This window comes from Astatotilapia calliptera, chromosome 23 (genome assembly GCF_900246225.1).
Source record: "Astatotilapia calliptera chromosome 23, fAstCal1.2, whole genome shotgun sequence".
Classification (NCBI taxonomy): Eukaryota; Metazoa; Chordata; class Actinopteri; order Cichliformes; family Cichlidae; genus Astatotilapia; species Astatotilapia calliptera.
Genome location: NC_039323.1, coordinates 20,971,927 through 20,996,488, shown reverse-complemented (window position 1 = coordinate 20,996,488; position 24,562 = coordinate 20,971,927). Strand labels below are relative to the sequence as shown.

The window sequence follows — 24,562 nt, the reverse complement described above, 5'->3', positions numbered from 1 at the left end:
CACAGTACTTGCACTCCTCCACCGCATTAACATCCTGATCACATTTATAAGCAGATGATTCCTCCTCGACCACTTCATGGTGCTCTCTTTCTCCTGCCCATCACTAATACGTCCAACTAATGCAGAATAGTCAGACTATTTCTGTGGGTAGTATACAAAGTGAACAGGAATGCAGACAGCATCACCTGTACTGCACATGACCAAATCAGAGTGAATTGTTTTCTGTATGACTTTAACAGTATCTCACTCTATTGTTGTCTGTATGTAATTTTTTATGCACAGCTTGCTTAAAGTTGCACCAGAAGAATCAGGTCCGGCTGAAGTATGGACTTTGGCTGAGCCGTTACAACACCTCGAGTCATTTTTTTTCAGCCATTCTGTTGGAGATTTGCTGCTGTTCTTGGGTTTATTGTCCTGTTCCATGACCACGTTTTCAAGCTTTAGCTGGTGGTCCTTACAGATGTCCTTACATCTGACTCTAAAACAGTTTGGTATATAGATGAGTTTATGGTCAGTTCAGTGACTGCAAGGTGTCCTGTGTTTGCTTTTCTCCAAAAGCGGTGCTGTGTGAACAAACATCTCCATTTTGGTCTTGTCTCTCCAAAATATATTGCTAAAGAAGTGTTGTGATTTGTTCAGATGCAACTTTGTGAACCTAAACCATGCTACCCTGTTCTTTTTAGATAGAAGAGGTTTTATCCTGAAAACTCTTCCAAACAAGTGATGCTTGTTTAGTCTTTTTTTTAATTGTTCTGTCATCGACTTAAACATTTCCCATCCCAGCTGAGGCCTGTAGAGTCTGAGTTGGGTTTTTGGCTTTTCTCTGTGCATTTCACATTCGGATATTGGGCTTATGTTACGGGGTGCCGAGGCAGGCCGTATGGATTAATAACGGACCCAAGATGCAGACTGCTTAAGTGGAGGGTGAGCTTTATTGACAACAGGTGAAGTACAACAAAAAAGGGTGGCGAGAAACAGAACGGTAAAAACTCTAAACTGGGAAAACTAAAACTAAACACAAAGCCAGAACACGAACGAGGGTACCTTGCAGGGAGAATGACCAGGAAGCCGGAGGAATAAACACAGAATGACGGAGGGGGAATAACGCAGACGAACCAGCAACTAACAGAGGCAGACACGAGGTTAAAATACACAGAAGGATAATGAGGGGATGAGACACAAAAGGAGGGCACAGCTGGGAGTAATCAGACCTGACGAGACTGGGAAAAAGTAAACTGAACACACTGAGAACAGACACGGACCTTCAAAGTAAGACAGGAAACACATACACGTAATGACATAACACACCAACTTAACACAGACTGGGCGACACAGAACATAGGAACATGAACCATGAAACAGAGAAGTACAAACACCCAAGGTAACCAAAACCACAGAATAATAATAAACTAAACAAAAACACGGAGTCACAGACTCCGGACCATGACAGCTTAATTTGCTGGCATGTCTTCTCCTGGGAATCTTGTGGCATTGTGTTACCAAACAGCTAAATGCTACACATTAGCAAATGGCTAAAGCATCTGCTTTTACAGTTAGTCACTGCATAGAATGCTAAAAAGGAAAGAGTAAAGGCAATTACTTGCATTTATAATGATTAAAAAGGGACAATTTTTCTTATAAATTCCATTTAAAAATATGTGGATTAAAAAGTTAATTCTATGATTACTGAGTATTTTGTGTGCTGTGTTACATTTCATTCAGTTAAATGGTCAAAAAAAATAGATGAGGGCATCCTTTTTGGATAATTTAATGAGCAAAACCTGTCTGTTTGCTATTTAGTTTTAAATTTTTATTACAAGTCCATTTCAGTTAAATTCATTTAATTATTATCACATTCCAGTTTGGGCATTCATGGACTTCCATACCAATGGACAGTGTTTTTCTCTGTTGTTTTATTGTTGTGTAACATGCACCAAGGCAGATTTTGTTTTCTGCTCCTTCTGCAAACACGTGGAAGATTATCAACACTGGGAGGTAAACAGATAAATCTAAATTAGTTTTTTCTCCTATACGTTTATTAATTCATTGGAAGAAGTTGTAATTTTAGGAATGCATGAAGTTTTTAATGGGAATCTGGTGAGGCGGCGGTGTTGTTCAGGACTGATTTGATGGGAGAAAGGAGGAAGTGAGGGGGGTTTCATCCCTTGTGATGTGTCTCATGACTGGAGGAGGCAAAGCTGTTGTGTTTGGACTTGAGGAGCTGCAGGGTGAACCCACTGATGCCCCTTAAAATTGAACATGTGACTCTTAGACAAGTGGACACTTAGATAGACTTCACTGTTATCAGATGGAAACTAAACTTTCTCACAGTAAGTGCATTAGGAGCATTAGGTGTTTAGTGGGTCTTTTCCCCAGCTCATATTTGAATGTTTTTTTGTGTTGATAGGTTAACAGAAGGCTCTGAGATGTTGTGGCTGCTGCTCTGTCTGCTTCCTCCCGTGAGTTACGGCAGGATCGTCGCCCAGAACAACGCTCACACCGAAAGACACAACCATGGTGAGTCTGAGAGCAAATGATTTACAAATGATTTACAAAGTATTTATTTATTGCCCAGGTTTTCTTTTTTTTCAAAACTGTTTGCTCATCTGTGCTGATGTCACACCAGATGGTCCCTCTCCTCTTTAGCCTGGAGGCCACAGGATACATGAACTTCAAAAAGTGTCTCAGATCTGATTGGTCAGACCCGCACCACTTGGCCTCAGGCCATCTTAAACGAGCTCAGACTCATTGAAGAAGATGTTTTTGGATCCATCTTTTTCCTTACTCGGTAGAGTTTTAACTTAATGAGCTGTGTTTGCTGACAGTTTTGCCTTTAGAGGTGTTCCTGAGTTCATGCAGCAATCTCCACCACAGAATCAGCTCTGTTTTTAAGGCAGCGCTGCCGGAGGGGCCTGAACTCCACCAACATTTAATGATGGTCTGCAGGCTCGTGTTTTCTTTACAGAGATTTTACAGACTTTCTGAATCTTTTAATTACATTATCCTTCCTTATATTTACTTTTGAAAAGCACTGTCATTATTTTGGGAGGAATTTTGTTCTACTGTCTTGTCTGTTTGCAGTCAGAGAGCACAGCTATCCCTAAAGGGCAATGGCTGTACTAAAGCTTTGATCTTTATTATGTTTTTTTTTACAGTATGATGATGCCAGCCTCTTATTGCATCATCGTGACATTGCAGGGAATCATATTGAAAAAATACAAAGTGTGTTGTACAGTTGTGTTTATGTCCTTTCATATGATATATTATTTAATATGGTTTCTTGAAATTTTTTTTCAAGGTCAACTTTTATCTTGAGCGCTAACGATGAAGGACACGGTGAAATACTTAACCAACCTAGCTTCTCGTGTCGGCAAAGGTCTATTATGCTGTTGTTTGAAGTTTGAAGATGATCGGTAAAAAATTGTGGGTAATATAAACTTTTTACGGATTTTCATATTTGGTGTGACCTTGATCCAGTTTTCACCTAAATGAGATCAGTTCAAGCTGAGTTCATGCCTTTAAACAATTTAAATCACACAGAGAGTCCCGTAATGGGCACTTTCAATCAGCTTGATAAGTTTCCAGTTAATTTTTTGCGGTAACCTTCACATCAGTGTGAACATTTAAAAATAAACTCAGAACAGCAGCAGCTTTGTCTGCCGGGATCAGCTTCAGACGGCTGCCAGCTGAGTTTGACAATTTCCTTCCGCTCAGATGGACATGTCGGCAGCTCATCGATACCTCAGCTGGAGAGGCAGGATGACTCACAAACCTGATGGCTGCTCATGTTTCGGAGCATCACACGGGTTTATCTCTAGGCCTACACAAACACGCTTTGTCTGTGTCTTTCTGATCTGATTTTTGAGTGATGTTTAGGTGAGAATTCATGATTGTGTTTGAAGATACGCACAGCACAATAAGAGATTATCTCATGGCCGCAATTTGAGTTACAAAATTGTGCTTCAGCTTTTATAATGTGTTGAATAACTTACTTTTCATTGAGGAAGAAGAGATATCCTTCCAAGGCTACACTGAGTGAATAATTCAACACTGCAATTCAAGTATGTATGCCCTGGTGTATTTATCGAAAACAAAATGCCTTAGGAGACAAAAAGACAAAAGACGGCAGCAAACGAAAACTTCAGTTCTGTGGAACAAACCATCCATCCATCCATCCATCCATCTTCATCCGCTTTATCCGGGGCCGGGTCGCGGGGGCAGCAGCCTAAGCAAAGAGGCCCAGACCTCCCTCTCCCCAGCCACCTCCTCCAGCTTATCCGGGGGAATACCAAGGCGTTCCCAGGCCAGCCGAGAGATATAATCTCTCCAGCGTGTCCTGGGTCTGCCCCGGGGCCTCCTCCCGGTGGGACATGCCCGGAACACCTCACCCAGGAGGCGCCCAGGGGGCATCCTTGTCAGATGCCCGAACCACCTCAGCTGGCTCCTTTCAATGTGGAGCAGCAGCTGCTCTACTCTGAGCCCCTCCCGGATGGCCGAACTTCTCACCCTATCTCTAAGGGAGAGGCCAGCCACCCTTCGGAGGAAGCTCATTTCTGCCGCTTGTACAAACCAGCTCAGCTCAAATAATTACATTTCCATGTTTTGGCTTTTTCTTTATTGGCTTTTTGGAGGGAGAAGTGTTCATATATGGATGAGAGGGTGCAGTGTTATCAGCAGCAAAACAGTTTTTAGCCACGCGTGTAACCGGTCTCAGTTACACAAGCCTAGAGACCTGTCAGCGATACCTCAGGAACCATCAACTGCAGTCTCTCACAGCCAATCACAGCTGTTTCCAAAGGCACTTGACAGCAGTGATGTACTGCAGATAACGTAACCCATAGGTCATGACGTGTCACTGCTATGCCCTGTGGGTAACCCCTTTATAGTTGAGGCTTGGGTTTTCATTGACTACTTAGTCTTCAACCCTTGAGTTCTCATTTATCTTCAGCACAAGTTTCTGTGTGTGTTTTTATGACATTAATTATTCTCATTAATTAATCTCACCCTTCAGTTTAGAGTTCATTCTTGTCCCTGTTTAGTTGTTCCCTGACTTCCTGTTTTGATATTGGTTTTCCTGTCTGTTTGTTATTCATGGTGTTGTTTTACTTCTCTCCTCTTCTCTGATTGTCCTGATTATGTTCAGCTGCATCTTGTCAACCATTACCTGATTACCCTGTGTGTCTATAAATAATGCTGGCTTCCCTTTGTCCTCCCTTGTGCTTTTGAAGCTTTTGGATTCTGCTTGCCTCTTCAAGCTATTAAAATTTTGTTTGGATCCATTAAAAGGTCTATTAAAAGGTCCATTGTCAATTCGTTTCATGAGTCTGCATTTGGGTCCTCAGTCTCTGAGTCATGATAGTCAACGGGGTTACCTAGGCAACTGGAATGTCCACTAGTGAACAACTGTCTACAAGGGGATGTTTACAGAAGAAACCACACAGCGCTGTCTTCTTCCATGCTTCTCTTTTGATACTGTGTGCATAGATTTGAAAAAAAGCCCTACACTGCACACTTGCTGGATGGACTCCCCGTACCAGCACAGCAAGACACATTATTTGTTAGATAATTCCACTTAAAATGCTCCAAAAAGCACTAATAGCACAAACACAATCCAAAGGTCCAGTTCAGTAAATGCAATTACTCCAATTACTCCCCTCCCGTCCCACACACAAACACTGTTTTTATGAATGTGGAAATTATCCATATGGAGAGCAAAGCCTTATATTTTTTTATATCGCGCTGTAAACAAGTTCATTTAAAGCTGGTCAATTTAATGTGGGAGTCTTTGGGGATTGAGTCACATCTGGAGCCAGCCTCGAGTGACCATTAAGCACAGGTTTCACTTTTCAGTCCTGCACACTGGTGCTTGGTGACAACAGCTAATTTGCAGCCTTTATCTTAAGTCCCCTGCAGAGATTTTCTCTTGCTCCCTCTCAGTGACTGTACCTGCTCTGAACCGCAGACTTGGTCATTTTCAGTAACAGGAGTGGCTTGCTTCAATCAGAATCAAGTAATATGGCAAGTTGCGAACTTTAAGTTTAATTTTGAACTCTTGCTGTACGACTCACATGCTTTCTCTTGTCATTTAGCTCACTGATAAATATCCTGACATTTTCCTTCAGAAATCACAGGCTTAGTTGACTGACTCCTGGCTCAGAAACAGCAGTATAGGTTCAACCAGGAAGTGTTTATCGACATTTTGTTTTCTGCACAACTAATATCCCAGGAAGCTTACGAGTAAACCTTTTTATATTCTCTCTTTTTTATGACATATGGCTGAAATCTTATTCTCCCTTTCAAACTTTAGCTGTGAAACACTTCTGACCCTGCAGTGTTATTAGCCTTCTGTGATTTGTCTGGCTTTGTTCTACTCGGACGGCTGTTTGTGCATTTGACAACGAAAACGGTTTTGACAAATGTCAGAACAAATTAGTTTGATGTCTTCAGTCTGTGTGTGTGTGTGTGTGTGTGTGTGTGTGTGTGTGTGTGTGTGTGTGTGTGTGTGTGTGTGTGTGTGTAACTGGCATTCAATAAATCAGTGTGGCTGGACATGGTATTTGCTTTATTTCATATCCAGATGTCTGCTTTTGTTTTGACATTTAGGGGAGGCTCAGCCATTAGTTCGTTCCCAAAATGCTAAAAAGCTGCGACTGCCTGTGCCAGACAGCAGGACCTGCTTCTGATCAACAGCAGGAGCATCTTTTTATGTTTATGCTTGTCATTGAGTTTTGCATCATTTCACCAAGAATTACAATCTGGAAAAAATAGATGGTTCTTATATATGGACATCTGTTTCTAAAATTTTAAAAGTCATATGGCATAGCGAGAAGAAGAAAAAAATACATACATATATATATATATATATATATATATATATATATATATATATATATATATATATATATATATATATATATATGTGTGTGTGTGTGTGTGTGTGTGTGTGTGTATATATGTATGTGTGTCTGTGTGTATGTATATATATGTGTATGTATATGTGGGCAATCCAATGGTTGCCAGTTTGAGTCCCAGTTCAGATGCTGTTGTGTCCTGTAAAAATAAGCACTATAAGCAGTACTGTGCAAAAGCCTTGACCAATAATTTCTTTATAAATTGCTAGGGAAATGGAGCATTTGAGATCATAGTATGAACCATCAGGAAAAGAAAATTCATCGAAGAATTTATATTTCTTTCAACCCTCCTACACTCCATGCACAGATGTCTGAGGGATCTTCTAGAAATGGCCATGCTATTTTTGCAGGGAAGTGATCGGTCAACAGGAGGTGATTTTCTACCTGTTGATCTCTAATCTGGAGCATAACCTCCTCCAGAGCAGATCAGGTCTGCAGCATAAGTTACCATGGAGATGCACCCAGTAAGGTGTGAACTGCCTTTGTAACGCTGAAAAAACCCGGGATTAACCTTGAAGTTACCTGGATAAACCCAAATCCTGCTTTGTAGCGCAGACCTCAGGTCATCACGTCTCTGATGCACTTTGCTTTGAATCATTTCAGGAGAGAATATAGTCTGTTCTGTTATTTTGAAAATTGACTTGATGCTCTCTGGTAATACTTTGTCTGACTTCCTGACCTCCTTCTCTGCTCTGTGCAGATTGAGAGGGCTTGAAGGTTTACATCAAAAATAAATTTAGCACTTGTTTTTAACGACACTGGTGCAGAGCCAGTTCTGGTACACTTCAATAATCATGCTATATTCTGGTTGTTTCATGTAAATACGAGGCTGGTCCTTTGAAATCTCTTCATATCTTCATATATTAAACTAGGTCACTCTAAGAATTGCCTTCTTTCTTTTCTCTCCTTCTGTTGGTGCAATTAAAGCCGGATATCATTCTTTGTGAAAAATTAAATTGCAAGCACTGCTGTTCATCTGCAGGTAGAAATTTGTCCAGCATTATTGGTGCCCAGCGTGCGTTCCTTAGCTGATTTATTTCTGAGAAGTGTTGGTTTTTCATGAGAAAGTCCCTGCAGCGTGGCTCCCTGAGCTTCTTACAGCAAACACAAGGCCTTTGTTTCCCTGCTGCTCGCAGACTGAAGCGCCACGAATTCTCAGATGGATTACTGCTCGCTTCCCACAGCGTCATCTCAACGGGCAAGCAGTATTTCATTACATTAATCACCACACTGAGGCCCTGCTTTAACATGATAACACAGACATGAGGTGTGCCTGATTTTGCTGCTCTGAAGCAGTTGGTCATGGATAACTGTTCCAGATTCACACGTTGGGTACACAGTAACAATTGCTTACTTGTTTATGCAGCATCTGTCTGGATACAGGTGAAACTTAAAAGTTAGGGGTGTAGTCGCTGTGTTTCAGAGGTGGATGGAGGCACAGGTGGCTGTAGCTGCTCTGTCTGCAAGAATCAAATTCAGTAACTGAAGTGTTTGTGCTGTTGGCAGGGGCATGCCTAGAGGGAGCCCCTGTAGTGCCCCCCCACCAATGTCATTGGAACAGAGTACTATTAATCTTATATTGCCCAACACCAGAGCAGTTGGAGTGTAACTGAGTACATTTACTCGAGTACTAGTTTGATGTACTTGTATTTAATTTACGGATTTTTTCGTTATGCTGCTTAACAGTCCTTTGCTTTTACTCCATTATACTTTCACAAATTTCTAGCACCTATCATTAATTCAGGTGTGCAGAGCTTTCTAATTTTTTTGTTTGATACAAATATTTTCTTAAAAATGATTAAGCATCAGCATCTTATTATTCTGAAGATTAATTTTACTGTCATAGATCAAGGTGGACCATTAAAGAGACGTGTACACATCAATAAATGAATAATAATAATTATAGCTTAATAAAATGTCTATATATTATGTATATAATATTCTGAAAATGGTCATTTTACATAAGTAGAATGCTCTGTATAGCTAGCTCGATACATTGACATTTATTTTAATCTCACAAGACAAATTACTTTGATTCTACAGCTTGTTTACTTTTAAGCTATTTAACTGGGATTGTAACTTTTACACAAGTAAAAAGTCTAAATATGTTTTTTCCACTTTGCAAAACATTTGCCCAACACAAAATTATATTTAAAGTCTTGTGCAGCTCCACGTTTCATGTAATAAATCTTTAACAGGACACAGCAGTTACTCATTAGCAGGTATCTCAGTCTGTGTGTTGCACTCATACATTTTATACATTAGCTGATAATTGAGTACTTCATCTCTCTCATCCATCAGAGAAGTTACTTTTCTTCTAGTTACAAACTTCATTCTGCTGTTTGCGTGCATCCGTTACTAGCAGAGCTTTGATTATTATTTAACAGCACTGGGACTGCAGAAACCTTCCATACACGACCTCTAATCCTGTATTAAAGAATCTGTGCAGTACACTTTGAATTTTTGCAATTATAAAACTGTGATGTACTCGGGTTGTTTGGAGGCAGGGGATTTCTGCCTCACTGCTTCATTAAACAAAAAGTAGGCGCCTAACATAAAAAAGCTATAAACTCGGTTAATTCCTAGAGTGCTCAGAGCTCAGTGCCACCTCAACGCCTGGATGATGCCGTTGATCTTTCCTTTTTTTCAAAATTTATAACAAACAGCATGCTATCTGTGCAGACAGGACCGCTTTCCCTCTGCTTTCAGACGCCAATCAATTTTCCAGCACTGCTTTAAATCACAGTCATGGGACTAACAGTCTATCAGATAGAGATGGGCTGGATAATTGTGTGTGTGTGTGTGTGTGTGTGTGTGTGTGTGTGTGTGTGTGTGTGTGTGTGTGTGTGTGTGTGTGTGTGTGTGTGTGTGTGTGTGTGTGTGTGTGTGTGTTTGTTTGAGGTAGAAACTGATGAAATTAGAGAATGGATTTTGTCGAGGTGAAGCAGATGAGAGATGACAGCTGGATAATTGATTTTCCTCCCTGTTGTTTCCCACTTTATGTATGTGGGGTGTGTGTGAGTGTGAGATCTAGCAGTCTGACTGGATAGCCATTTCGTTACCTTTCCATTATCCAGTCAGTCACAGCTTTTTCATTAGATGCTTTCATGTGTTTACTGGGACGAAAGATTTGATTTTCTCTCCAGCAGTTCGCACGTGTTGGCACCGAAGCTGCTTCGGCCGGTTAGTTTCAGCAATGCGACTTTGCCAAAAACGGCTCAGGAGATACCGAAAACAAAGCGGTGAACAACTTTTTAGCAAGTTTTCCTTCCTGTGTAGATTATGATAAGAAACGTAGGGTTTAATTTCCGTCTTTTATTAGATGCAAAATGTCTTAAGGTGCAGAAATAATAGCTGGGATGTTTGCCCCCAGCATGTGGCAGAGATACAGAGACCCTGCAGGTATTGTTTAATGATTTAACATGATTTAATAGTTTGTGTGTAATAAAGGCAAAGTTGACACACTGCTGTGCTCCCACAGTGTTTTATTAATAACTACCATGCTGTGTTGTCATGTATAATATGTTTACAATACATTAGGTTTTTGTCCTAAGTCACCACCTCACTAGTCTCCCTCTCCTTGTTGCTGTTCTTAAGCTGGGCTGAGACAGTATAAATAAACACAAGAATAGAAAGGAAATGAATAGATGTGACCCAACAGAGACAGGTTTACACAAGTGATCTGATCAAATTAGCTTTAAAAGGTTCACTTGTCCCACACTTAGATTAAATTAAAGCAAGCAAACAATACATTTTTCATTTATAAGATTCTTTTATTTTGTTATTATTATTATTTTTTAATAGAAAAGGAAAAAATGTCTTTATATACACATTGATGGACAGAAGTTTCATGGAATGTCATAGTAATTTTTGAGCTTTAATGATTTCTGTGGGTGGAATGATTGCACGCACACATCTTTAATGAATTTAAAAAACAAGCACTGGGTGCTCCAGTCTGAACTTATTTTAGATTTTTTTTCTAATCCACACAGGGTCAAAAGCCTTCTGGCTGGATATTTGACCCCTCTTCTTGGCAGAATTGGTAGCATTAGCTTAAATTGGTTGGTTTTCTGGCACAGACCTGGGTTTAAAGCACGGTACACAAAATGTCAATATAGATGGTGTTGAGGATTTGGGAAGTTCATTCCAGAAGGTTAATCTTAGCCTGCTTCATCCACTCAAAAAACAGATTTTATCTGTTTTTCTTTTGTCTTGTGTTTGGTCAGTGGTCAATGGTAACTTTATTGTCCCCAGTGGGAAATTGATTTGCAGTCTGTTCATACAGAGAGATGAAAACAAAGAAACACAACACAAAGCCCAGAGAAAACAGACCAAATTTTTCATAAAAAAATGCAAATGTGCAATGGCAACAACCCTTACGTATTATTAACCGTGATTATAGCAGCAGGTACAAAAGACACGCTATGTCTCTTAGACTTCAACGGAGGCACTTTATACCCACGACCACAGGGAAGCAGCTGAAAATCATTAAAGAGAGGATGGTCTGAGCATAACATGACAGAGGTTGCCTTCCTCAGCACCTGCCTGTTATAAAAGTCCACAAGTTGGACCTGAGACCTCCCTGAAATCTGACCAGCCACTTTAACCAGATTGCTAAGTCTGGCCTTATTGTTAAAAGACATATTACCATACCAAGCAATGATGCAGAACAAATAAAACAGATTCAATAAAACTTTTATAAAAAAAAAAAGGGTCATTATTTCAGAAGAAACATTAAAACCCAATCTCCTTAAAAAGTAGTCTTTGTTGAACCTTTTTCACTGTAGCAGCAAGATGTGGCTAAAAGGGACAGAGTCTTATCAACAACCCCCAAATACTTATAACTGTCCACTAGTTCAATGGCTGCACCATTTACCACTGTTAGTGCAGGATGGGGGGATGACTTCCTGAAGTCAATAACCATGTCCTTGGTTTTCAAGGTGTTGATCATTAAAATGACTGATCACACCAAGAAGCAAACTCATCCACAACAGGCCCATGGGAATCCTCTTCACCATGAAGGAGGCTTACCATGACTGTGTCATCGGCATCTGTAATGACATGCCTGTTAGCCTGTGTACTGCGACATTCATTACTGTACAAAATATATAGTAAAGTGGAGAGGCAGCAACCCTGTGGTGAAGCAGTAGAAGAGTTCAGCTGTTTGGAAAAACAGCCGTTTACTCTCACACACTGAGACCTGTCAGCTAAAAAGTCTAAAATCCAGCCAACAAGATTAAAATCAAGTTTAGACTGGTTAAGAAGTTCATCAGCTAAGCTATGTGTCTAAGTCCTAACTAAGTCCAGTTTTTATCATTTAAGGCGACTGGCAAGAGTAAAATCTTTTCTTTCGAGGCAGCACCTTGAAACAGTGAGCCATGCTTTTATTTCTTCCTGCCTGGACTACTGTAACTCACTTTATGTGGGGGTCAGTCAGTCATTGCTCTCATTGCAGGTTCAAAATGCGGCTGCACGACTCCTAACAGGAACTAGAAAAAGAGAGCATATAACCCCCGTGCTAGCCTCTCTGCACTGGCTGCCTGTGTCTTTTAGAGTTAATTTTAAAATTCTTGTGTTTGTTTTTAAATGCCTTCACAGTCTTGCCCCGCCTTACCTCTCTGAGCTTCTTCATCCCCACACACCCTGTCGCTCTCTCAGGTCAGCTGACCAGCTGCTCCTGGAGGTACCGAGATCCAGGAGGAAGCTCAGAGGGGACAGGGCCTTCTCTATCATGGCTCCAAAATTATGGAATAATTTGCCCATGCACGTTAGAGAGGCCCCTTCACTGTCCACTTTTAAATCACGTCTTAAAACCCACTTTTATTCCTTGGCTTTTAACCTCAGTGAGACTTAGTTTCTCTTTTAATTGAAGTAGTTATTTAATTAATGATTCCACTCTTCTTTTATTTGGTTTTTACTTATATCTCATGTAATTTTATTTTACAGTTCCACAGCACTTTGTGTCAGTTGTGGTTATTTTAAAGTGCTTTATAAATAAAGTTGATGATGATGATGATGTGGCTGGATAGTATTAAAAGCTGAAGAAAAAACAATAAATGAGAGTTGAGCATGACGCTTTGGCACCATCAAGATGGCAATATAGGAAATTTAACAGAGTGACCACTGCATCATCAACACCCCTACACGGCCTGTATGCAAATTGTAGTGGGCCGATAAGCTTTTCTACCTGCTGCAGGATCTCCTTCCTGATAATTTATTCAAAAGACTTCATCACTAAAGATGTTTTTTCCATACCTCGGGAAACCTTTTGTTGCTGAAGTGATAAAAGAAAGATATAAGAAAAAACACTGCAACACTGTCCATGTGGGCAGCTGCAAATTTCAGTCAAACTTTAAGGTGTTGCAAAAAAGTTACAGATACAAATTCTTGAAATGTTGAACTGATCATCTTGGAATTTCCAGTTGTTTACAAAATGGCTCCAAGAGACATTCCTAACCTGTGTAAATCTGCAAATCTTAATCTAAGTTCCTTGAATTTTCCCATTGTCCTGAGTGTTAGTCAGTCCAGTGATTGCTGTTAATTAGTGCTGTTGTGCTGAACAATGAAGCAACCACTTGTAGTCAGTAATGATCACTAATAAGAAGTTAATAGGCCTTAAAAAGTTAAAAGACTCTGCAGAACCCTCAGCATCGCTGAAAGATTTAAGTGAGTATATATTTGAGTCTGTATGTATAACTCTGTACATTAGAGAATTCCAAAATAAATTCAAAATTGTGAATTGAAACTACAACGGGGTTTTTTTTTTTCAGAAATATAAATGAATCCATAAATATTTATATATCATTCAACTGATATGTTCATTTATTTATTTTAATTATTTCTGAACATTTATTTATTTATCAATACATTTTTTTCCTGCCTCCTTTTTGGCGCAGGGTGTTTTTTGACACTCGCCAACTGTTCACGTGTGGCTGATGAGTGCTTGATTGATTTGTCTGCCCCTGTTTTCGGCCAGTTGTTTTTCTGCTTGTGAAAGAGTGTCATGCTTTAGAGAGCACTGTGTTTGTATTCACAGTGTGAGTCTCCAAAATCCCTGCTGTGCCTGAAGAAGAGCAGATTGATCAAAGAGTTACTGTGTAGCACAGCTGTATGCCCACTTTGTCTGTCTTTTATATTTAATTTGAAAGAAATTGAATTATCATCAGTCTGCTCTCAATAAATCATAAAAAAAGAGAGGACGTGTTTTTAGAAATGATTGTAATAGTTTTCAGTTTGCTGCAGTCATGTGGGCCATGTTTGCTTCAGTTGTCCTACTTCTTAATTATAGGATTTGTAAAGAATTTATTCGTAAATCACGGTGGAAAATAAGTATTTGGTCACCTCAAACATGGAAAATCTCTGGCTCTCACAGACCTGTAACGTCTTCTGTAAGAAGCTTTTCTGTCCCCCACTCGTTACCTGTATGAATGGCACGTGTTTGAACTCATCATCTGTATAAAAGACACCTGTCCACAGCCTCAAACAGTCAGACTCCAAACTCCGCCATGGCCAAGACCAAAGAGCTTTCGAAGGACACCAGGAAAAGTATTGTAGACCTGCACCAGACTGGGAAGAGTGAATCTACAATAGGCAAGCAGCTTGGTGTGAAAAAATCAACTGTGGGAGCAATCATCAGAAAATGGAAGACATACAAGACCACTGATAATCTCCCTCGATCTGGGGCTCCACGCAAGATCTCATCCCGTGGGGTCAAAATGATCATGAGAACGGTGAGCAAAGATCCCAGAACCACACGGGGGGACCTGGTGAATGACCTGCAGAGAGCTGGGACCAAAGTAACAAAGGTCACCATCAGTAACACACTACAACGGCAGGGAATCAAATCCCGCAGTGCCAGACGTGTTCCGCTGCTGAAGCCAGTGCATGTCCAGGCCCGTCTGAAGTTTGCCAGAGAGCACATGGATGATACAGCAGAGGATTGGGAGAATGTCATGTGGTCAGATGAAACCAAAGTAGAACTTTTTGGTATAAACTCAACTCGTCGTGTTTGGAGGAAGAAGAATACTGAGTTGCATCCCAAGAACACCATACCTACTGTGAAGCATGGGGGTGGAAACATCATGCTATGGGGCTGTTTTTCTGCCAAGGGGACAGGACGACTGATCCGTGTTAAGGACAGAATGAATGGGGCCATGTATCGTGAGATTTTGAGCCAAAACCTCCTTCCATCAGTGAGAACTTTGAAGATGAAACGAGGCTGGGTCTTCCAACATGACAATGATCCAAAACACACCGCCCGGGCAACAAAGGAGTGGCTCCGTAAGAAGCATTTGAAAGTCCTGGAGTGGCCTAGCCAGTCTCCAGACCTCAACCCCATAGAAAATCTGTGGCGGGAGTTGAAAGTCCGTGTTGCTCGGCGACAGCCCCAAAACATCACTGCTCTCGAGAAGATCTGCATGGAGGAATGGGCCAAAATACCAGCTACTGTGTGTGCAAACCTGGTAAAGACCTATAGTAAATGTTTGACCTCTGTTATTGCCAACAAAGGTTATGTTACAAAGTATTGAGTTGTATTTTTGTTATTGACCAAATACTTATTTTCCACCCTGATTTACGAATAAATTCTTTACAAATCCTACCATGTGAATTCATGGATTTTTTTTTTCACATTCTGTCTCTCACAGTTGAAGTGTACCTCTGGTGCAAATTACTGACGTCTGTCATCATTTTAGGTGGGGGAACTTGCACAATCGGTGGCTGACTAAATACTTTTTTGCCCCACTGTAATCATCAATGATTTTTGCACCACAGCTGCCATTTCTTATTGTGTGTCATACATACAAGTTTAAAACAATGAAGGTCACTGTATATACAGGTGTTCATTGTGAGCAAAATTTCAGGTTTCAGACACTCAGGTTCAGTTTTTTTCTACTCTTGGCCTTGTAGGATATCACAGGCACAAATGTGGCCAAATATTTCAAACTGACAGACAGCCAGTCAAATGAATGTTAGGTCAAAGGGAGGATGACCTTAAAGAGGAAGTAGCTGAAATGGCTTGTAACAGACAGAATGAATTAAACTGAGGGGCTTGAGGAAGAAAGATGTGGTGAGCAGACTATAATTTCATCATACTTCCTCTAACTCCACCCATGTGTGACTCCACAGAGGCGACTGGTGGCACCACGACAAGGCCTCACATCTACTTCTGCCGCTCGCCAAACATGGAGGACTTCACCTGCTGGTGGCATCCACTCAGCAACCTGACAGACGGAGAGGAAGTCACCCACATCCTCACCTACTCCAAAGAGTATGAACTCCACATCTCACAGTTAACTAGGACTAAAATAAACAGTAGATAGGTGTTGACTGGTGGCCTTAGTGCATATGTTTGAGACTGAGGGACTAAAAGGCTTTAAAAATTGTAATCAAATTGTTTCAAATTTCATCAATGCTTTACACTAACCCACATTAGTGGGGTTAGTGTAAACATATTATGTTATAAAACCTTATAAAACATCCACCCTAACAAACAATAAGAGCCTTGTTTTAGCCTTGTGAAACTATAAAAGAAGCCCCAGATCAGCAGCACACTGAGTCAGTTTCTGGGTCAGGTGAGTTTGTGCAGTTTGATTTCTCATGCTTCGCGTCACCGGGAAGCTTTTAAGAAGGTCAATATTTCCAAGCTGCTCTGAAATCCTGAACGCAGACTCACGTGGCCTCAAACAGATGCCAGCTGGCCCAGATGGCAGCCACAGCAAAGAAAACGCTGCCACTAATCAGGACAAATTGGATTGTGCTTTTGACCACCACGTGGCTTCAGAGCTCCTACTGATTGTTGTTTCATCTCCTGCTGCACTTTGTATGTTTGTTTGGGAAAACAAATGTAGATCAGGGATTATCTGATAAAAAAAAAAAAAGACAAAATCTTACTAAACACCAAAGCAGCTAGGAATAAAGTCACAGCTCAGAGAGGGAGATTACACTCTGCAGGCACACCTCAGTGCTGTTTGTGTTTTAATATATTAAACTGCCATTACACACTTTTTATTTACATGAAATACCCTCACTAGGACTGAATACAAACATGCTAATAAGGTTAAACATAAGCTTGTGATTATCCTCCATATAGAAAAGTTTCAAAACTTAAAGACAATATCCTTAAAATATTACAGTTAAGATCAATTTGAGGCATTAGCCTAACGTTGAACCTGATTTGGGGCTTTGATTTGGCCATTTCTTTATAATGGTTTTAACCTGGTTTTAAGCTGGTTTCAGATGTTGGGACTACTAGGCCAGGACTGGATTCAGTTTTGGTTTGGGGCTTGATCGAGAACTTTCCCCAGAATTTGTGTGTCTCTCTCTGTAATCTCCATGTGTTAACCTCAGGTGCTCAGGAGTGAGACCATCTGTTGTGGGATACCTTGTTTTTCTTTTGGCTGAAAACAGTTCTTCAGCCCTCTGGTTGGATGTTTGGCTTCATGATGTCTACAATAAGTGTGATAAATTATTGCAAACCTGCTTGGAAATTAGACAAAATTAGACTGTTAAAAAAGCCAAAAAGAAAAGAAAGCCCAAGTATTGTTTAAAAAGATGTCCAGTGTTAATTTACTGATTTCCCTTTTGTTTGTTAGTGTTTATCTAAATGTGTTTTTTCTTTGATTTTGTGAAGGAAGGAAGCCAAACTGGAATGTCCAGACTATGTGACTGGCGGCCCCAACAGCTGCCACTTTGACAGCAGCCACACATCTATATGGATGGTGTACTGTTTGACCGTGACCGCCATAACCACCCACAGAAACTACACCTCCAAGCAGCACTGCCTGGACGTGGCGGAAATAGGTAAGGGGTCGGATCTCGGTTAAAAATGCTGATTCAAACTAATTATATGACTCCATTACACAGAAGTTCAGTTTTTTTGCTTCTTTTTGTTTTGATTTGGTTCGTTTGTTATTCAGCCAACAACAAAACTGTTCTGTTAAATGGAATTTGATTCCATTGGAAATGGATTTTGGTGCAGATTTCTCCTTGCGACCTCTTATTTACTGACTAACATTGAGAACAAAGTGATACAAGAAAACAGACGAAAACAGAGCGAGTTTCAAGGCTTCAAAATTCATGTCTGAGTATTGATAAACCCATTTTTTAAAAAAGAAATCTTCATGCTCAGACAGCCAGCTGCGCCACCTGTGGTCAAAGCAGCAGCGAAATAAAGGGCAAAAGTGAGATGACTTTATTGTCTGCAGGCTTTAATTCATTTTACCTCCTGGAAAACTTAAAAGATTGCATAAATAAGATAATTCACAGCAAGTTCACGGGAAGGAGAACTTGTTCTAATCTCAAACTCGATATAAATCAGAAACAGAAAAACATTTGTACACGAAGAGCCAAAGGACTTTGGACTGGAAATCAGTAGGTTTTTAACTTTTCCTCACTGTCATCATAATTGAGCTGTAATTTTATGTGTATCTGGTAAAAAGCCACCAAATGTGTTATTAGTACAAGCAGCTCAATATGACCTTTATTCACTATGTAAATAACAGGTTTTGTCCTTGCTCAAAATTAGCCCTAACCAAGTACAGCTGTAAATTTGACCTCTTTATCATTACATCACACCATTCATTAAAAAAAATTAACACTCAAGGACAGAGGAGGATCTTTAGGCTCATCTTCAAGTTCATAAAAAGACAAAGAGAACTTGACAGTTGACAGAGCTGCCAGTTTGCCGAGAACTAGGAGTTAATAACAACTGTAATAGTCACTGTGATGGCGTGAATAATTACCCACCTACTTCATCTGGATTGGATTAATCCTGAACCTAAATAGAGGATAATAGGGGGATGTGAGGTGTGCACTATGAAGGGAGATTAAAGGAAGCGTTGTGGCTATCTGGCTGAATCACCATGGTACTTACCCTCAACACATAACCTCATCTGGACAGGTCGTGTTTAGAGTTTTGATTTAAAATTGTCTTTAAGTGTAACAAGTACCGTCTGCTGAGGGAATACCTTTTACACATAAACTGTATATAACAGATGGACACAGCCACAGTGATGTCACACATTGGTTTGTGTGTAAGTGTTTTGGCTATGCTTTTTTTGTAACCTAGAGGGACCATGTTTGGATGACAGGTCAGAATGCTGTGTTGTCAACATTTGGCTCTTTTGGCACTTTCCATTTGTACTTTTGCAGAACACACTGTCTGCTGTCTCCTCACAACTTACATACATTTAAATTCCTGAATCAGAAAATACATTACCAATTGGCTTGGCTCTTAACTCCATTTTTAGCTGGAATGGCAACAAATCAAGCAGATTAGAAAGCTGTTCAGTCTATTACAGAGCCTATTCAATTTGGGAAAACAAATTTTACTTTGCTTTGGTCCAAAGCTAAAGTGATTTCCTCGTCTCCTTCATTATGGCACAGTGCCATACCTGAATGCGCTTCTTCAGCTCTATTTAAATGGATCTAGTTTAACATTTAACATCTTTAATGAGCAGCTGTCAGTTTGGAAAGAAACAGCAGCATTGAGAGCAGATTGAGTGGCAAAATAAATGTTTTCACTTATGAATTCACAAGATTAATGGTTTTCTCCCAGCACTGCTCTCTTGACTTATTTTCAGAGCCTGTTGCTTTCTGCCAGAATATGTTTTAAGGCTTAATAACCTCTACTCACATCCCGTTGCCCTGTTCCACTGACTCACCGTCCCGACTGACATGATTGCTGACTTCTTGGCTAAATTGGATTTATTCTGTTAATGGCAGTAAAAAGTAACACTTAAGCACAAGTCTGCAAAGCAAATGGAAATCTAGTTGTGTGAAAAAAGGGGAATGTAATTATATGTCTCCACATGAGGTAGATAAATCAGGGTTCCCATGCATTCTTAAGAAGTTTTAAAAAGTATGAAATTTGATTTCACATAAAATGTCTTTACTTCTGAAAGGCCTTTTTAGTTTTTAAAAGGTATTTATGACAGAAACAAATCATAGTACTTAATCAAATATACAGTCATGGTAAAATAAAATTTCACCCTTTTTAAATTCAAATATTTTACATTTCATCAGCAAGTGTGAGCACCTCTATAAAAGTTTTGGGAGTTTGCTAGTCAGGAACATTCAGGTGTGCGGTAACTCAATGCCAAGAAGGAAAGACATCAGCAATGGTCTTAGAGAAGCAACCTGCCTATCGCTTACTGAAGCGTTGTAAGATAATACATAACAATAATAATGGTAAATGGCCTGCATTTGTATAGCGCTTTTCTAGTCCCTTTCTAGTCCAAAGCGCTTCACACTACATTCAGTCATTCACACACATGCGATGGCAAGCTACATTGTAGCCACAGCTGCCCTGGGGCACACTGACAGAGGCGAGGCGCCACCGGGCCCTCTGACCACCACCAGTAGGCAAACACGGGGTTAGTATCTTGCCCAAGGATATTTGGCATGCAGCCAGGAGGCAGCCTGGGATCGAACCACCGAGCTTCTGATTAGTGGCTGACCTGCTCTGCCACCTGAGCTACAGCATAGCTGCCACATCAGAATCGCTTCATTTCCTAATTTCAGAGAGTCTTCTTTATACCTACACAAATATACGAACAGTGCTAATTTGACCATTTCAAAATCTATTATTGCTTATCATGTTTACCATAATAATATAAGATAACAATAAAGTTAATAAATAAATAATAAATAGTTATTATTTGTTAAAACCAGCCTCAGAATCTCTCAGTATGCTCAGTCTGAACTGAAGTAATTTAGCTGTGGAGCATTTCAAGGTTAACCATGTGAGTGAGCTCCTGATGTAATTAGAATCTTGTTTCACTTCATATTGAGTCTATTAGCAGCCATTCATTCTTACTTAAATATAAGATTCACAAGGTCATTCCTTAATTGAGGGAAGTTTTTTAAAGGCCTCAGACCCTGCTTATATTGAGATTCTGTGTGTAATGACCAGCTGCTAATCTCATTTATTGGGGACTGAGTGTCTGTTATTATCCAGATGCTGCACATTTGGACCAGAGCAGTCCACTTCCTGAGCTGGTTTTGAGGGGTTGCAGATCGGAGGTCTGCTTGGCATCATTATCACTGAACACGTGCGTGAAGCAGCGTCATGTGACCAGCAGTGTAGTGCTCTTTTTTTTGTGTGCCTCAGATGTCAGGGGAGGTCAGAGACGTCGCTCTTATCACAGCCATGCAGGAGATTCAGCTAACAGCTGCAGATAGGCGTTTTCACTGGAATTGAATTAAAGGTTACAGTTTCAGTGTTAGAAATGAATTATTCTCATGACTCATTACTGAAATGTTGCACACCTAAGAAGAAGCAAACACACCTTAGATGAATCAGTCAGAGGGTGAATTTCCCTCTGACAAATACCCTTTGATGTCGAATTTCAATTAGAGTTTTAATGAGAACACTCCAATACATTTTCAGACTCACTACATAATGAGTTTGACATTTTTTAATGTTAAAATATAGAGAGTGTAGTGTTTATATTATATCCCTGTATAGTACTCTCAAAGCCTCCCAATATGCTTCAAGTTCAAGTTCAAGGTTCTTTATTTGTCACATGCATAGTTATACAAGTATAACACACAGTGAAATGTAGCCTGACACGCTCCTCGACATGTGCAAAGAAATTGGGAGGGGGGGGGGGGGGGGGGGGGGGGTGTAGAGGAAGAACATTATATATATATGTAGTATATACATTGGGTGAATGTGCAGTAGTAGCAGCAAGCAGGTGAATTCTGTACATTAATATGAATAGACATCTGACTATTTTACAGGATAGACAATTTAAAATTAAAGGAATTGAAATGTACATTGTGCCTTGGTTTAGAGTGTCTGGAAGAGTCCTGTCTCAGTCAATTATAGATGATGTGAGAGGGCGGGTGTGTGTGTTTAGGGCACGGATGGCTTGGGGATAGAAGCTCCTCTTGAGTCTCTCTGTCCTTGCCCGGAAGATGCGGAACCTTCTACCAGATTGCAGAAGTTGGAACAGTTTGTTGCCAGGATGGGACGGGTCCTTCAGTATCTGCGCTGCTCTAGTCCGGCATCTCCTGGTGTAGGTGTCCTGAAGCAGGGGGAGAGCAATCCTGCAGCAGCGTTCTGCTGTACGGATCACTCTCTGGAGAGCTTTTTGGTCCTTCACACAGCTGTTCCCAAACCACGATGTGATGTTCTGTGTGAGGATGCTCTCCACAGCGCCTGTATAGAAAATCCTGAGGATCTTTGGAGAGACCCTGAACTTCCTCAGTTGTCGTAGGTGATACAGGCGCTGCCTAGCCTTTTTGGTCTGGACCTGAATGTGGGCAGCCCATGTCAGGTCTGAGGAGATGTGGACACCAAGATACTTGAAGGACTGCACCCTCTCCGCTGGAGCTCCATTGATGATAATGGGCTTGTAGTCTCTGTGCTGACCCCTTCTGAAGTCCACCACCAGTGATAAGTAGGGTACTAATAGTTCCTACCCAAGTCTAAGAGAAAAGAGAACCCAGAATTTTGACAATTCTGATACACTAGTATTTACCATGTTCTGGATCCTTTTTTTGTTCACAGTTCAGACGGAAACACCAGTCAACCTGACCTACAACCTGACAGACGTCGGTGGTGATGAAATGGGCCACAATGCGCTGATCTCCTGGACCTACCCGGTGCCTGCCCATGTGCAGTACGGTTGGATCACGCTGGTCTATGAGCTGCAGTACAGACGTATTACCGAGCCAGACAACTGGAAGGTAAAGAGAGAAGTAATAATGAACTACAGATGAGTTTTTATACAAATGGAAGAAAAGAAAAAAAGTTCTTGGGGGAAGATCTTTACATTTACAGTTCTGGATATTTATTTAGGAAAGAAAAGAAATCTTTACATCACTGAGGTGTGTTTCGGAATTAAATTGGTGATATTTGCCTTTATTTTATTTTACTTTTAAAAATAATTTAAGCGCAGACAACTGATTCAAATGTGAGATTACAGTCATTTGTTTTAATCGAGTTTTGGTTTCAGGTGAATGAGAAACTAGCTTGTGGGTGTGAGGAAAATGTTGGGTGCATCATCTACATAAAAGATAATATTTTGAATCTTGTACAGAATTTAATTAATAGACATTAGAAAAAACAAGCTCAAACAAAAATGTGATGAGGATGGCAAACTTCAACAAAATGTCAGGAAAAAAGAGGAGAGACCCTAAATTGAGCACATAGAATCTCAAGATACAAAACAAACGAACCAAGAACTTAAAAAAAATTTGCCAACAAAATCCTGTGTAAAACAATGTGGCAGAAAATGTTATACACGTTACACTGAGTTCATTACTCTTCTTTAGACAGAGTTTTACGTATAAAGTAGTTCATTATGGTCTGCATGTCACAGAACATGTTGTCTGTATGCAGGTGAAGTATCCTCTGCGTGAGCCTCAGGTGGAGCTGCTTGGACTCCCGGTGGACGACTACGTGGTCCGAGTTCGTTGCCGTGCGCAGCACTCCAAGCTGTGGAGTGACTGGAGCGCCACGCTGGTGATGAGCATCCCCCCGAGGCAGTCTGCAGGTACATCAGCAGCCAGACGGAGTAACGGTGCTGATTTACATGCTTCTGGTTTTGACTTTCAAGTGTTTCTTATTTTTACATTTATTGTTGGTTTAATTGCAGTGAACACAGTATGTTTCTGCATTTTTAAATTATATTTTGTCGGTTTCTCATGAGATTCATTTTGAACAAATTTTAAGGCAAGTACAAAAAAGTTAAGCACCTATTTTTATTGTAGATCCTAACTAAAGCTTTATAATGCAGGCATAAAATCACATTGCATTTAGTACAGGCAATGACAAGACATCAATAACTTAAAAAAAACACCATCCAGTTAAAAGCTCTCAACACAGACTCAGTAGTGCTGTGGCACAGGAGGAAGGATTCAAACATCTACAGCTTGACACTAGACATTAATCCTGCAGACACATGCTAAGCTTTTTAAGCACATTAAGCATATTTCTTTTACATGCAATGTTGTTTTAAAAAAAACAAATTTAAAAAAACAAACAAAAAAAGACAGTTTTTCAGACATAGAAACAGCATTTCTTTCAGTGCAGTGCCAGGATTCTGAATTTGGACAGAATGGATCAGATCTATTTGAGCTGAGGATTCACATTACAGAAGTTAATGTTTTTAATGCTACCACTTCTATTTATTACAAGCAGGTACATGTGCCTGTATCAATCAAGGAAGCAGTACCCAATCAATCACTGTTATTTTTGCTGTACATTAGAAATACTAATATAAGCCAGTTCACAAGCTGTGGGCAGTGACTGAAAGAGGCTCTCCCTCAGTGATCGGGTGAGAACTTCAGTCATTTGGGAGGGATTCAGATTAGATCTGCTACTACTCCATAGATGATGGATGGATGGATGGATGGCTAGACACTGAAATCCAACTGAAATTAAATAAATCCTGTCTTATTTGAATTATTTCCATCATATAGGCTAGATCACAGTAAAAGAGAGCTGAAGAAAGAGACTGTTTGATAAGCTACATTGACTCTCATCAGTCGAGAGGCTCATTGTATTTAAATTCATTAACTTCTCTCAATAGAAACTGCCTCTGCTTTCAAAGAGAACGATATGCAGAAATGTTCAGCTCTGTGTAGTTCTACTGTGAAAAAAAGCTACTGTGTAAAATACATGTGACCCATTTATTAACAAT

At 40.2% G+C, this 24,562-nt stretch overlaps 1 protein-coding gene across 3 annotated transcripts in view; it reads left to right on the top strand.

Annotated features, from left to right (window-relative positions):
• Positions 1-24,562, top strand: part of crfa4 (cytokine receptor family, class I receptor 4) — a 53,982-nt gene that overhangs the window by 25,141 nt on the left and 4,279 nt on the right. For 2 of the 3 annotated variants that reach the window (XM_026158600.1, XM_026158599.1), the window contains exons 2-6: positions 2,408-2,517; positions 16,038-16,179; positions 17,542-17,711; positions 22,426-22,604; positions 23,260-23,413. In XM_026158600.1, coding sequence (XP_026014385.1) covers positions 2,427-2,517; positions 16,038-16,179; positions 17,542-17,711; positions 22,426-22,604; positions 23,260-23,413 — 736 coding nt within the window. In that variant the 5' untranslated portion in view covers positions 2,408-2,426. Of the gene's footprint in view, positions 1-2,002; positions 2,331-2,407; positions 2,518-16,037; positions 16,180-17,541; positions 17,712-22,425; positions 22,605-23,259; positions 23,414-24,562 lie in introns of those variants that run through there. The other variant, XM_026158601.1, reaches the window with a different exon arrangement.